The sequence below is a fragment of the Haliotis asinina genome, chromosome 5, assembly GCF_037392515.1.
Source record: "Haliotis asinina isolate JCU_RB_2024 chromosome 5, JCU_Hal_asi_v2, whole genome shotgun sequence".
NCBI lineage: Eukaryota > Metazoa > Mollusca > Gastropoda > Lepetellida > Haliotidae > Haliotis > Haliotis asinina.
Genome location: NC_090284.1, coordinates 4,695,011 through 4,711,609, shown reverse-complemented (window position 1 = coordinate 4,711,609; position 16,599 = coordinate 4,695,011). Strand labels below are relative to the sequence as shown.

Genomic DNA, 16,599 nt, shown 5'->3' with positions numbered 1-16,599 from the left:
ACATTCGATTGTGAAATCGCCTTGAACCGCTGTGTAATAGAGAAAAGTTGTAACATATTTTTACACTTAAATGAAGTTTCGACTGAACGTAAAGGCGATTGTGCGATTTCCACTACTTGTGCCGGGTTTTTCTGTATCAGTCAACAACAACAACAACCACAACAACAACAACAACAACAACAACTAAAAAAACCCCAAAAAAGAACCCCAAAAAACAAAACAAAAACAACAACAACAAACCAAAAGTACAGAACGTATGGCACAAGTCCAAATCGTGAACAACATCTGGCATCAAGTCACTGAGACGGACGTCTAGAAGTGTCCTCAACAGATCCACCATGAAAGGTACTGAAAGCCCTACTGAGGTGTTGAATGTTGTCAACCTTATCGACCACTGTTGCAGAAGGAGTCACGTGATATTTTATAGAACTTAGCTGGAAGAACATGCATGATGTCAGCTGCAAACCCAAAATGCGGGAAGCGATGGACTTTCACTTAAGTCAGGCAGTCTTGTATGGTGACTGACTAATATGGTGGCTGAATGGGGCATCTCTTCCTTTCACCGAAGCCACCCGCATCTAACGTCACAAGCCCACCACACCAAGGGCGGCGTAAATTGCAACTCACTTAATGTGATAGGGTGTTGCAGTCATTTTATTTTAGGTTTATGATTGGGATGTGGTTGAATGTATGGTATAAGGTTGTCTTAGTGCTGACCAGTGGTCGTGATGAAATCACCTGGAAAAGACTGAGAAACTACGAATGGCGATTGAACCCCCCTTTTGTAGTTGATCATGTGCAGGCAGGACTGAATTGTGGGTAATATCGTTTTCTCGTTGTATCACTTTCTCGCGCAATGATATCACTTTCTCGTCTCGCGTTATCGCTTTCTCGTCTCGTGCTATAGCTTTCTCGTCTCGTGCTATTGCTTTCTGGTCTCCGAATTTTAAGGCGAATAAGCGATAGCCCAAATCAGCCACCATAGTCTGATGCTTGATGTTTTTTGTCACATTGCTTCTCTATAAATAGTACAGATGTGAACCAAACCACACAGCATAACTGGGCCTCCCTTTCTGTTCACGGTGGCTTTTCAGTGAGATTTAGAAATATGCGATGCTCCCTTCTTCTGAATGGTGAAATCAAGCAACTAACAGAAGTTGGATGAGAGCGAGAGCGTGTTCAGCGGTGTACCAGTGTAGGACCCACATCCCAGGTAGATATACTTACGTCTGTTTGATAAAAACATTTGCCGTATATAATATTATTACCCGCTTCACGCATGGACATTACATTTTCAAAGTTTCGACGAACAAGAGAGCAGTCATTGCGTTTTATGTGTACCGTGTTCCTATTCTGTGTACCGTTGTGTACCGTGTTGCTATTTTGTGTACCGTTGTGTACTGTGTTGCTATTTTGTCTACCGCTGTGTACCGTGTTCCTATTCTGTGTACCGTTGTGTACCGTGTTGCTATTTTGTGTACCGTGTTGCTATTTTGTGTACCGTTGTGTACCATGTTGCTATTTTGTGTACCGTTGTGTACCATGTTGCTATTTTGTGTACCCCTGTGTACCGTGTTGCTATTTTGAAGTTTTAGTGGAATAGTTATGGAGATATTTTTACATGATACATTTTGAGCTCAGGAGGCAACATAAATTATACCATTCTGATATTTACAGGACCTGAATGCAAGCACGTGTGTGGAAAAAAAATGACTGATTGATCTGGTTGGTTCTTCCTATTTCATCTGTAAGGTTCATTTTCATTTATAATTATACTCTGTCGAATGTAATCGAGTTTTCAAAACAAAGTGTATGTGATAGTATTGAACAAGTAAACAAACTTCTCAAACCACACGGCCTACAAAAGGACCGCCATTTATTGACTGGCGTATACGCAACAAACACCAATGTACACTGTAGCTGTATACCCCAGTCAGGGGAACTGTGTACATTGTAGCTGTATACACCAGACATGGGAACTGTATACATTGTAGCTGTATACACCAGTCAGAGGAACTGTATACATTGTAACTTTATACACCAGACATGGGAACTGTGTACATTGTAGCTGTATACACCAGACATGGGAACTGTGTACATTGTAACTGTATACACCAGTCATGGGAACTGTGTACATTGTAACTTTATACACCAGACATGGGAACTGCATATATTGTAGCTGGATACACAAGACATGGGAACTGCATATATTGTAACTGTATGCACGAGTCAGGTGAACTGTGTACATTGTAACTGTATACCCCAGTCAGGGGAACTGTGTGCATTGTAGACGTATACACTAGACAGGAGAAAAGTGTACATAGTAACTGTATACACCAGTCATGGGGACTGTGTACAATGTAGCTGTATACACCAGACATGGGAACTGTGTACATTGTAGCTGTATACACCAGACATGGGAACTGTGTACATTGTAGCTGTATACACCAGACATGGGAACTGCATATATTGAAGCTGTATGCACGAGTCAGGTGAACTGTGTATATTGTAACTGTATACACGAGACATGGGAACTGTGTACATTGTAGACGTATACACCAGACAGGGGAAATGTGTACATTGGAGCTGTATACACCAGTCAGGGGAACTGTGTACATTGTAACTGTATACACCAGACATGGGGACTGTGTACATTGTAACTGTATACACCAGACAGGAGAAAAGTGTACATTGTAACTGTATACACCAGTTATGGGGACTGAGTACATTGTAACTGTATACACCAGACATGGGAACTGCATATATTGTAGCTGTATGCACGAGTCAGGTGAACTGTGTACATTGTAACTGTATACACCAGTCAGGGGAACTGTGTACATTGTAGCTGTATACACCAGACATGGGAACTCCATATATTGTAGCTGTATACACTAGGCATGGAAACTGGATATATTGTACCTGTATACCCCAGTCAGGGGAACTGTGTACGTTGTAGCTTTATACAAGTGTACACATTCTTGCTGTATATACAGCAGGCAGGGGAACTGTGTACATTGTAGCTGTATACACCAGACAGGGATCCATGTACACTGTAGCTGTATACACCAGACATGGGAAGTCCATACATTGTCGCTGTATACACCAGACAGGGGTCTATGTACACTGTAGCTGTAGACACCAGACAGGGGACTGTGTACATTGTATATGTATACACCAGACAGGGGAACCTTGTGTAGTTGTATGTATCAAATGCAGAATGGAGAATTATCGCAGTGAAGCACGTCGCCGTCGTCACAAGTGTACGCATATCATGCTGATTCAATGTTCAGCAGTCTTGCTTGTTTAGATAGTCTACTTTAGCCTGTGATATGAGGGAATGGGCCGTGGCAGGTCAAGGTAGCCTCTGTATTCATGTCCTAGTTCGACCCCGTCTTCAACTGGAACTATATGGGTAAGAAAGCTTTATCATTACATTTGCAATATACACAATGTGAAATACACCTTCTGCCCATATCACAGTTCATGTTTGGAGTGGTGTTTTGTCTTGATTTAGAGGTATTTGACGTCTTATTGTGTTACTCTCTCTTGAGTATACGTTTAGCGAACGATGCAGCCCCATAGCTAGGTCCCCAATACAGGAAACATGATATATGTCGGCGTGTTAATCTCCTACACATTTTCTCACGCTTTTAACATTGGTCGCGACAGCCAGGTCAGTGTTCTCGTTAGGTACGCAGGAACGTAAACGAGCGATAGACAACAGTACGAAACAGTACATAGTAAAGTTCATCAATATAATATACTAGTAGTTATTTTTATCATGCACATATCAGCAGTATTTCGGCTCACCACTGTTGCATAGTCCCTCGTATCTACATTCAGCAATAAATACAAGTTGGTAGTAAATGAATGTTCAGATGTAAGACTGAAAACATGCCATCGTTGAAAGAGTACTCTACAGGTAACTTTTCCACACTGAATAATAACGTTTTTTCATCATATCATATCATATACTACCAAATATTACATCATACCATATACCGTATTATGCGTCATATCACACCATGTCATGTCATGTCATGTCATGTCTCATAGCATAGCATAGCATAGCATAGCATAGCATAGCATAGCATAGCATAGCATAGCATAGCATAGCATAGCATAGCATAGCATAGCATAGCATAGCAAATAACAATATAAATAATTTCTATTCGTTATTATGCTTATTTCGTAGAGACAATGCCTGGCAGGTAAAGGTTGACAACTTACAGATAAGGACATTGTCATCAAGACTCATTATCAAAGAAAATGTCGCCCTGTCAGGATATTCATAATAATATGTTGGGACATGTGTTTCTCTTAACTCCCAATGCAATGGGCAAAAAGGAAGTGATATTCATCTTCTACACAATTTAGATCACAAATTGTACAAATTCTACTTTCTCTTATTATTTTATGACATTCCCCTGTTTCGATTGCCTTATCATGTGAAGAACACCTAAACCGAGCAAATGCCTTTCGAAATTTCTTTACATTTAGTGAAAACTGATACTTTTCTCACTATATATGGGATTTAAACATTCTATAACAGAAACATTTACTTGACAACGACAGTGCTGCAATCCATTCTTGTGTATATATGCCTTTGAGTTACATTATTCACAAAATTTGCATGGAGGTCAACATGCTGACTTGGCCAAAAATATATATATGCCCAAAAACCTATTGCATTTAACACTTCTCGAATGTTAGTCTTCCAGTCATCCGGTTAGTCTTCCCATTGTGATCGTACATTAACAACATATCATAACACTGTCTAGGGTATCTATCAAATGGGATATTTAACAGACGTATCCAATATTTTATTACTTTTAATATTTTATGTGTAAGGGAAATCTTCCACAATCTCCATATACCACAGTATTAGGAGTACTTGCTTTCAGTCCTAATAGTTTCTTGCAAGTATATAAATGTATTTTTTTTGCTTACGTCAAAATGATTGAAACCCCATGTCTCGGAACCATACCATAGAATAGAAAGGATTTTCGTGTCAGATATTTTGAAATAGGAATGGTGATCAATATCTACGAGTTTGTGAATGCTTTTGAGAACCCCAATAAGTACCTTTCTGGCTTGTGTGGCACAACATTTAGCATGTGCTAAAAAGCAGAATCATATCATCAACAAACAACAAATAGGGGTGTAGCTGGATACCACGGTTACCATTCTGTTGTATTATCACAGCAAATTCATTAATAAACATTGAGAACAGGAATGGACTCAAAATGCAGCCTTGTCAAAGCCCTACATTGCAATTGAAGGTATTTGAGATTTCATGATTATTTCTTATGCAAACTTTCACATTGTCATATGTCTTCTGTAGCAATCTACACATCTTAGCGCTAATACCATGTTTTTGAATTACCCCCAAAGTATTTCCCGCTGTATTGAACGACAAACAAAGCATACATTTTCTCTCCCTTTGCATTTAGACACTTTTGAACAATTGAATTTAGTGTAAAGATGTTATCAATAGTGATGTCGCATGCCGGCTTGGGATTCATCTATTTTATCCAAAGTATTTGCCCCAAAAGTCAGTCTCGTATTGATGATATAGACAAAAACCTTTCTCAATATGCTTTACTGTCATCAACATTATTAATGTTCCTGCTTTTATGAATTGGAATAATAACTCCAATAGTCCAAGACGATGGGAAGTTACCGCTCTCTAAAGTAGCACTGAAAATTAACTCAAAGTAAGGCAATAGAATATCTTCAGAGTGCCTAATATATTCAGGCAAAATATCATCAACACCTGCTGCTTTATTTACCTTTAAGTGTCTTATACTATCAATAACTTCTTGTCTGGTAATAGGTGAATCTAGAATATCGTTAGTCAATAAGTCAAGGTCAGTTGGTGTGCCTGTATGTACATTAGTGCTCTCGTTGCCAGCGCTTATCCTCGGCTACATCATTGCAAAATTGACGTAAACAATTGTTTGAAATGTTCAAACCACTCACGTGTACTGATATCACATTTAGTAGACCCAGTTTCTAGTTTTGTCTGTTTTTGTTTATGGTAATCTATTCCTTTCTGCTTACACTTAGCGTTATTTAGGTTTCTAACTAGATGATACTCATCTAAGTCTGTTTGTCTGTATAAATTCTGAACTGATTTAATTTCCGGCAACGCTCAGCTTTCAAACGCCTACATTCACTACCAAACCATGGACAGCTCTTCCTAAATTATCTCTGTGTCAGTTTTCGTTTCACACCCATTGCAGCTGAGCACAAAGCCTCTACAATATATTCTATACTCTGATTGATATCACAAAAGGCAGTATCACTAAAGTTAGTCCGGGCATTAAGTCAATGTTGAAAAGGTACCCGGTGGGTACGCGGGTATGTTCTCAACCTTACACCGGCAAGGCTACAACATAGCTCAGTAAACATTCCAACTGTGCTCTGGTGGACGTTACAAGGATAATTTCTGAATGGACACATATGTAGTAAACTATGTCCTACGGTATTATCTGTTGAGACTTGTGCCATCTCAACATCTTTTCAGGGTTCATTCTCGTCTTATGACTGTGAAATGGATTTTATTGCTTGTGTAATTGTGTAAGGTATGTACATAGTTATCACATTGAACAAACGATGTAGCTTGTAAAACTGGCATAAAAATCTCCCGATAGCATTCTACAAATGAGCACCGAGTACAATACCTTTTGCACGACCATTTTCTGATAGTGCTTCAAATATGACCTTTTATTTTTAACAACTGTAACTTCCTTTGTATACTTTATGTTTTATTTATGAATGGGAACTAATGCGACAACGCGACATTTTCAAATGTCAAAGGGTATGGCCTTTCCACACACTTGTAAGCTAATTTGCACATTTTAGATGGGGCCACATATACTGACCATAAACATGTCCGTTTTTCTCATTGTCATATCCTGTTTGCGTAGACTGATCTTTTTAATGGCCTGTCAATGTGTTGTCTGATCCAGACCACATTATTCACAGATTATCGATTTTGACTACATGGGGCACGACACCACTAGAAACGGCCACATAAACTGTAGTAATTGACTGAAACATAACAGACACACGCGAACCGGTCTTGCATTTTACGGCGGTGAGTAGTTCTAACGATTCATAATTACATAACATATGAAATTTGAAGGTAAATAGAGATCCCTGTGTCTAAAATATTCAAACAGGTATAAACAGCAGAGACCATATGATATCTATTATCTGGTATCTGTAAAAAGTGAGACGATGGCGACTGCCAGTGGCGTCCGTATGTTTTAGTTCTTCAGTATAACGCAGACGGTATGAAAGAGTGTGAGTTAAACTCACCCCTCTATAAGTATGCTTGGCTGTGAATATTTATATTGTGTATATTGCACTGGTGTGAATTTTCTTGAATATACACATGCGCATTAATCAAGGAAGAAACACTTGTAATTAAGTACGACAACACCTCACAACGTGTACATACTTTTGAAACGCCATTTCGTGTATTTAAAATGCTAACTGTAACATGTTTTACTTTAACAAAATTATTGCAATGTGAGACGAATACACAAAGATATGGATATCAACAATGCCGGAAAGCAAGGCCACCAATGGCTTCTGCTGTGTTGTGTTGTGGATGCATGAGCCACAAATGGTGACCAGTACTCAGTGAACCACCCCTAGTATGGATAAACAGCTGTCAATCTGGCGTCCGCTTCTCAGCGCCGAAATTCTCTCTTGTCATTCTGAACAAGAGGATCCTTAACTCGGACTTGACGTCCAAGATAGGCATAAATATTTTCAATCGGGTTTTATATCGGGTCTCCTGCCGGACCATGTCCTGTCACCCAGGAGTGGTTTTCCTTGAACCAATACCGCGAGAGACATTTCTGTCCATTCCTGTCTGGGAGCAAGGTACGTCCCCTCATTCTGATGGTACTGTTGAAGTCAGACTTCCCTCTACTTTCCATTGTCAGCGGAGTTCTTCGGCATGTGATTAAGGGTCATTGTTCTTCCGGGTCTTGGACGATCTTTTACTTAACCATTGACTTCTTCACAAGCCGATCCCCAAGTTAGGGCCGAAACTGCGACGGGGCATCAATGCGTCATGCGTACTTTCTGAAAGTCTACGTCATGCCAGTGAATTCCTTTGGATCAGTTCAGAAAACTGTAGCGGACGAACTGCAACTACACAATTTTTACACCAAGTGGCATGATGTGAAACTAAGAATGCTTTGTGTTTCAACTTCAACCTTTCGAGACAGTTCCTTGTCTCTTCTTCACTTCACCCGAAGAAGAGACTAGAAACTGTCTCGAAACGTTGTGAGCTTGTATAATAAAGAAGTTGAACCATAAAACATTTTTAGTTTGATTCCACCAACTTCTTTGAAACAAGAACTGGCTTGATGTGAACATGCAACACACAGCTTTTGAGAGAATGTGTGATGGATGATGGGGCCTGGTCGCCTGTTTATTTAAACGTTGGTTTGACAATTGCCATTGGATGCAGGTGATGCTTAATTCATGCTCGTTTGTACCTAGCAACATAACATCAACTGACTTGTCATATCCAAGCCAGCTTCCTTTACACGGACTTTCGGACCGTTGTATGCACGAACTTTTAGCATGACAAACCACATCATCATAACGCAAAGACTGACGTTGTAGAATGCAAATTTAAACATCAACAAACACAGCATAGTACTTGTACAGATTCTGGACATTCCGTCACAGAGGGAACTTCCCTGATGTTTCCCGTGTAGTTATAATAGCTGTGACATATTTTTTTTGTTTCGACAGTTGACACAAATACATTAACTGCGTCATCATGGCCCTGAACATCCCTGGTCTCATCTCCGTCATCGTGTTCTACATCCTCATCCTCGTCATCGGCATCATCGCCGCCAGGAAGAGCAGAAACAATAATGCCGAAGACTCATTCGTGGCCAATAGAAGCATTGGGCTGTGGCTGTCGTTCTTTACACTTACAGGTTTGCACAGATACTACACTCACTTCATGTGTATGAGTTTTATGCCAATAACAACCGTTGGTATTTCCTTTCATTTTATCCTACAAACTATTTTACTTAACTTTCGACAGAGACATTCTTTATTCCCATTTAATAAGATTCCCACAATACAAGAGGATTTCCAAATGGAATGGCATGTCTGATTACCGTTATCAATCGCTGAAGGTTACTAATATCCACATGGTTTGATCCAGTTGATACTGTAACGTATGCTTGAACTCCCACGAAAGTAAACATGTTTCGTTTGTTCTAACGTGACTGATGATTTACTGTCTCACGTCCTCAGCAACCAATGTTGGCGGAGGCTACCTCAACGGCACAGCGGAAGCGATGGCATACAGCGGCCTCCTCTGGACCAATGTTCCTGTATTGTACTGCATCTCAATCACCATTGGTACGATGAACCATTGAACCACATCAGTAAGATAAACCAACGAACCACATTAGTAAGATGAACAAAGAACCAAATTGGTAAGAGGGACTAATACACCACATTGATAGGATGAATCACGTTGGAAAGATGAACCTAGGGTCAACATTGGTAAGATGAATTTTTAATTCGTAAGATGAACGTATGAACCAGATTGATAAGATGGACCTATGAACCACATTGAGAAGATAAATCACATTTGTTCAGATGAACCTATGAACCATATTGTTAAGGGGAACTAATACTCCACACACATTCAGTGCATAGTCAAGTATCACCTTTTCTTGAATAGGGATGTTGTTACAAAATATTCTTTGAAGAAAGTTGTTGGAGAAAAGTATTCATGTTAGCTCATTCCCACAGCTTGACAAACAGATGTCCCTGAAGTGTTGCTACCATTATATTGGACACAGTTCACGATGAAAAGCCGCTGACATTTCGATTGCAGCACACATACATAGCTGTAGTGGCTTCTGACTGAACGGATGCTTATACGGGTGTTTGCCTTATGTACGTAGAAATCAAACCTATGCCGCTGAACCAGTGGCGTGAATACCGCAAATACTTGCACAGTCAAGGCATCAATCCCAGCAGCACTGGAACATATAACACGATCCAAAACATTGACGTAATTCATTCAAAATAAAGCTCACACTACCGTGAAACATTTGCAGTATGCAAAAAAAAAAAAAAAAAAAAAAAAAAAAACAGAAAAAAGAAAAAGAGAAATGTATGTAGATTTCCGAGTTAATTATAGTTGTTTTCTAGAATCAATACGCTGTGATAAGTTATGTCTTCCACAGCAACAACTCGTTAGTTAATGTTTGGAATGGTTAGCGTAATTTTATTTCAATAAATAAACTGTAGATCAATAAATTTTCAGCTGGAGTGTTCTATGCGCCTAAGATGAGGAGAGGTGGATACATCACTATGTTCGATCCTATCCAGACAAAGATTGGCGATCGTGCTGGGAGCACGCTTTTCTTCCCGCAGCTTATGGGAGATGTTTTCTGGACAGCCGCCATCTTGTCAGCTCTGGGTAAAATCATACAAGTCAAAGTTTAAAGAACATTAATTAAAAGAATTCAAAACATACAAATTAGATGTGGGTGGGAGTGGACAGGTCCGTTTTGCTTTCTGCTTAAAATGGTAGTTACGTTTACCTCCCGAGTGAACGGTCGACCAAGGGCATTATGACAACATTGCTGTGGATAATATAGGTTAACATCGAGGGTGAAATTGGATCATATTGTAGAACAGGAATACTGGTAATACAACAAAGTTTCTCTGCTTGAGTTACAAACTGGTACGGACTAAACATACTGCCTTGGATAATAAAGATTAACATTGAGAGTACACAATATATCTTGGTTAAAAAAAACCCTATTTAACCGTTATAACCGGAGTTTAGAGTATTAGTTATAAAGAATTTGTGATCTCACAGGAGATCAATGCTTGTCTTGTAGAGATGGTACCTGTGGAGCACAACAGGGGTTACATTAAATAATGTTCTGTAACTGAAAGTCCGAAACTTTCCGATGTTATAGGGTCCACCATGTCTCTTATCCTGGACCTGGACCCCGTTCTGTCCATCATCGTGTCCAGCTGTGTGTCTGTGTTCTACACCTTCATAGGAGGGCTGTACTCTGTGGCCTACACTGATGTCATCCAGCTTATCTGTCTTACTCTTGGACTGGTAAAGATATTACACTGTGAAGATATTAATAATAAGAATACTATACCGAAATTGCAGCTCTTGTTGAAATGGACTTAATATTTCAGTCAACAAACATAGTTTCACAGGACCAAGACTGTCCTGCCTGCTTTCCATCTTCTTTTAATCAGTCACTTTATATTAAGCTGGATTGAAATTATTTCGATGTGGAACTACTCAACTGTTTTCATTTTGTTCAGATTGTGTCATGTCCGTTTGCCTTCTTCCACCCATCTGTTGACCTGTCCAGAGTCGAGGACACGTGGGTTGGCGAGATACGCACAAACCAGATAGGTTCTTATGCAGATCTCTGTTTCCAAATCTTATTTGGCGGTCTGCCATGGCAGGTATGTTATACATGCGTTTATACTATCACTTCCAAATCATTTTCGATTATTTATTTCGTGACGTATTAAGCTGACGCTGAAATCACTGAATCCGTCACATATGTCCTTCGTGGAAACCCGAAGGCAGACGACATAACGTGACGTACCCCGACATTGCATAAAGCGGAACGTACGTGTTCAACGTATACACTATACACCGGTCGATAATTTGGTTACAACAAATACGTTGAGAAATAGTATAAATGTTAATTCACACGCGTTTCGAATTGACACAAATGGAAGGTAAGACCGGACCAACTTATGTAATATGCAGAACTCGACTTTCTGGAGTATTTTAACATTAGTAAATGTAAGCTGGGGAAGACGGAATACAGAGATTTAGATCATCAGTTGAAAAAACTTTATTGTTCATTGTGGACAGGCTGAACACTGGAAAGAAACCTTGAGCACACAATAACAAAGGAATTTGTCAGGATGTTTAATAGGTCAACAAATAATGCTATGACTAAAACAAAATATACATGATAATTACTTCTTATTGAACAGAACATTGTGGATAAACAATGAACAGTTTCAAGAGTGTGAAACCACGAAGGCGCAAGCAACCCAGCAATATTTTCACAATTTCTTCAATACAGTTTCATGACGTATCGTCATGTGACTAACCGCTGGTTCAATTGTTTAGTGTGAACGTTACTGATGTTATGTGATTGCGTGCGTATTGTTCTTGTAAATTCAGACAATGAAAATCTGTTTTACAGGTGTTCTACCAGAGAGTTTTGGCTTGCAAGTCACCTAGCATTGCCCGGACAAGTTCTATCCTGGCAGCTGTTTGTAGCTTACTTCTCGCCATTCCCCCAGCGGCTGTTGGGGTAGTTGGAGCCGCCGCAGGTTTCATATTAAAATTCTTATTAATACCGGATTGGTGTGTAAAAATTTGAAATTTCATTACCATGCCGAGTAACTGTGCACAGGACGCGTTGTCCACAAAAAAGCCTGTCTATTCCAATAGCCACTGACATGATGGAAGCCTGCCTGCTTCCAATAGCCAGTGACATGCTGGAATCCATACAGGCTGAGATCACACCCTACGTCAGGTGACAGGTTGAATCATATATGACGCCAAAACGAGTGTATGTATCACCCAGCGGACTAATTCTGTGACGACTATAAACTATAAATTTGCAGAGAGACGTTTAGCAGGGAAAATAAAACGTTTTCTTCACAATACCGTAAACGTTATAGGCTAGGTGACATACTATGAATGATTCATAGAAACTAGCGAGTGTGCTCTGATGTACAACAGCTTTTAACAGTATTCCATTTATGTCAAGACATGACTTTCACGCCCATTCGTCCCTTCACTTCTCAGAAAATCTATTTTTGAGGGTAGTTTTGACTTCATAATTCTTTTGCACATACAGTATAGATTTAAGATGGCAGAAAAAGCCAGTAAAGCATACATTACACGTTCATCCCTGATGAAATTCACGAGAACGGGCATTGTGCTGACAAATAAACCTGACATTCGTCGGAATATTTCGGAATGTTGAGAAATATACTAGCTATCAAAGGAATTTGCCTCACTTAAAGCACTCACTATATGTTATATGCACACACGCAATTCACACACACGCACACTCGCTCGTACACCCCCCCACACACACACACCACAATGTTACATTGATATCGAAGACGAATTTCACCACTAAACTGGAACTGCAAACTTTATGCAGATGAAATGAACAAAGATCATCCATAAAGTTGCTGTAAATATGCAAAGACTATGCATGTGAAACCTGCGATTTGGTGTGAAGCTTGTTCAGAATTCGCGAATTTTTCCACTTTTAATTGAACTTATGGCAGTAATATTTTCAGCGTTACAACTTTAAATAGTATGGAATATGTTTTCAAAATCTAGCTTAGAACAGGTGACTGAAGTCAGTAGCTACATTTACACTAGTGAGTGTGAACTTTTGATGGTATATTTGGAAACTACTAAGTACTTAGCCCTCTTTTTAAACGTCGCGGAATTGTATCCCATGTTTCTGTTTCTGAGCCTGTTCATAACTCATATCATCATATCATATCTCAAACCACAAGCATGTTGTTTTCCCAGATTGGAATACCACGTCCTACGATGGCGAAGTCCCAATACCACAAGAATATCGCAGTTTTATCCTTCCCATGGTGCTCAACTACCTGTGTCCACTTCCGGTGGCAGTGCTGGGACTTGGCGTGGTGGCAGCTGCTGTCATGTCATCTGCCGACTCCTCTGTCCTCTCCAGTGGAACCATCTTTGCGAAGAATATCTACAAAGACGTCATACGTCCACAGGTACAAAAAGAACACATGTCGCCAAAAAGTACACACTGAGTTGGAAAATTAGAGGTATATAACGTGATTATATACCCCTGAATGACTTTGATTAACCAAATCATATAATACCTCTAGCCAAAAGATTCATTTATGTTCCAAGCTTTAAACAACATACGCTCTCCTTTGAGAGATTTCCTAGGCTGTTAAAATATATATGTACAACCTAATATTTTATCGCAAGGAAAAGCAGTAACTTAGACTCCTATATGAGGAAGCAGAAACATTTATCCGCTATTCTGAGACTGAGCACTGAAGCGCTCTTATAATATCAGTTGATAACTCCAATTCAATCTTATCTACGGTCTATAGGAGCTGTCATGATGTTCTATGTATTGTGTCTGTATACCTTGGAAAACCGTACAAAATGTCAGGGATATGGTATTTACAATGCCTGTTATGACCATATTTAGTGTATTTAAGTATTGAAATGGAATAACCCCATAGAATAAATGGGACAAGAAAAAATAAAGAAAAAAGACTAAAACAAAACAGAAAACAACAATCTTCACACCCCCTTCCCCCCTAAATACAAAACAAAACAAAAAGAAAAAACCCAAACAAACAACAACAACAAACAACGAACAAAAACAAACCAAAAACAAACAAACAACAACAAAACAACAACGTGAGATGAACACTCACGCACTTGTTGAAAACCCACTTTATCCAGATATAGGGTTCTGGCGTGATTGTAATTAAACAGTACTTTAGGACACCTTTAACATCAAGTCTGTTTATTATGAATAAGTATGACGTAGAAGATTTGCTTAAAATCCAATATTTTTATGACGTCAGTGCAAAGTTAAGCCACGAATCCTGCAATGCAGATGGGTCAGATGATACTTATGTGGAGTAGCTACTCACGTCATACATGGTAAAGCTACATGGAGGGTACTCATCACATACAAATACAATTTATTGTGCAATACAGATATCTAATGAAGGAAAGAAAAATGAACAACATGGAAACATGAGAAGCAAGTCCTGAAATAAAATATGGGTTTTGTAATGACAAATATGATCATTAAGAAGGCAAACTCCATCAGTCATTGCAAGTTATTCAACCTTATATCATTTGATGTTACTGTGATCGTTCACCATTATAAGAGTAAATATTTATAGTTGCCTTGAAAATCTAAATTATGCCTCTTCTGTGTCTGAATTTTTTTTCTTCTAATTACAGTTAAGGAAATGCCATTTTAAAGTGTATCCTTCATTCATCATAATTGAAATGTAGTATTAGTAGCAACTGATTAGCAAAACCTATTTCTTCACTTTAGGCCAGCGACCGGGAAGTGATGTGGGTCTTGAGAGGTGGTATACTCGTCACTGGTACATTGTCATGCGTCCTAGCCATCATGGTGAAGACGGTATACGGACTATATTACATGTGTTCCGACCTCATGTACGTCATCCTGTTCCCCCAACTCACCTGCGTTCTCTGGATTGGGTTCACCAACACCTACGGCTCCCTCACCGGCTACATCCTCAGCCTCTTTCTGAGAGTTGGGGCTGGAGATGTCCTTCTGGGAATACCACCTCTCATTCACTTCCCATATTATTCAGAAGCTGATGGTCAGTTGTTCCCTTTCAAGACCCTGGCGATGGTAGTCAACTTTGTGGCCACCATATCTGTGTCAGCGTTAACTAGGCATATGTTCCGACGAGGTTGGCTGTCAACAAGATGGGATGTGTTTAATGTGATGAAGAGAGAAGAGGACGCCAAGATAGCTGAAGAGAGAGGAGAAAGCCTGATGATGAAGGAACGAGATGATGGTAACAGAGACCTGGACTACGCACAAAACGAGAAGATGAAACTGAAAGATAACGACATGCAATGATTCCTTTCTTACTCATGACGCAGATCTAGTCTGACCAATGTGTCATTTAGGAATAAATACCAGTAGAGAGCAGCGAGAGAGAAAGGGAGACATGGCCAAGATAGTTTGTATGCAAAGTCTTGTGTATAAACAAGGGCGGTAAGTGTATGTCCCGAGGGCAATTTTCTGTCATGACAGTTAATACTTCAGTGTAGTGGAGTAGTTGACCTCAATTGCATAGGTCCAATGCTTAAACAATGGCGTTTTCCGGAATGTTTCGAATGTTGAACTCAGATACTGACACTGGAAAGTTGCTGAAATGTTGAACTGAGATTGCCCGTAAAGAGAATGATCTCATCATTACCTGCTGCATCCTCTAACTTCTGTTCATCCTGTACTTGACACACATGTTGTCGTAAGCCATGTACTGTGAATATAGTGAGACACTTGTATTCTTGACAATTGTGTTTATGGTTTTCTTTTTTCGTTGAATGTGAATCAAGTACATCTGGACTGCACGTCAGACTCACTGTCAACAGGAGAACAAGTCCAGTAGTCAAACGCCAATCTGGATGCCTTCACTAAGGTCACAATGGCTGCCAGAACAGTGTCACACTGACAGACAGTGTGCTGCCGTCAGTCTGTCATACTGACAGATAATGACTGCCAGGACACTGTCACATTGACAGACAATGGTTGTCAGGACACTATCACACTGAGAGACAATGGTTCACGTCACACTGTCACTCTGTCACACTGACAAACCGTGGCCCCCCGCGACTGCCACAATAACTGAAAATGGCTCCCGGGACTATGTCATACTGGCAGACAAAAGCTGCCATTACAATGTCACACACCAGGCTTTTTCACATAAACCCATCACAGTACCAAAAAA

The 16,599-nt window shown here is 39.7% G+C and overlaps 1 protein-coding gene across 4 annotated transcripts; it reads left to right on the top strand.

Annotated features, from left to right (window-relative positions):
- The first annotated feature begins 885 nt into the window (after window positions 1–885).
- LOC137284566 (high-affinity choline transporter 1-like) lies at window positions 886–16,166 on the top strand. Of its 4 annotated transcripts, none has more exons than XM_067816413.1 (10): window positions 1,070–1,213; window positions 1,678–1,747; window positions 8,785–8,975; window positions 9,301–9,408; window positions 10,328–10,483; window positions 10,992–11,140; window positions 11,359–11,505; window positions 12,267–12,396; window positions 13,625–13,842; window positions 15,165–16,161. In XM_067816413.1, exons 3-10 carry the CDS (start codon window positions 8,813–8,815, stop codon window positions 15,723–15,725), a joined length of 1,632 nt encoding a protein of 543 aa, XP_067672514.1. In that variant the 5' UTR covers window positions 1,070–1,213; window positions 1,678–1,747; window positions 8,785–8,812; the 3' UTR covers window positions 15,726–16,161. The 4 variants fall into 4 exon arrangements, with proteins under 4 accessions (XP_067672512.1, XP_067672514.1, XP_067672511.1 ...); XM_067816412.1 differs by lacking the exons at window positions 1,070–1,213; window positions 1,678–1,747 and adding exons at window positions 3,333–3,412; window positions 6,991–7,102 and having other exon boundaries at window positions 15,165–16,166; XM_067816411.1 differs by lacking the exon at window positions 1,678–1,747 and having other exon boundaries at window positions 886–1,213.
- The last annotated feature ends 433 nt before the right edge of the window (window positions 16,167–16,599 follow it).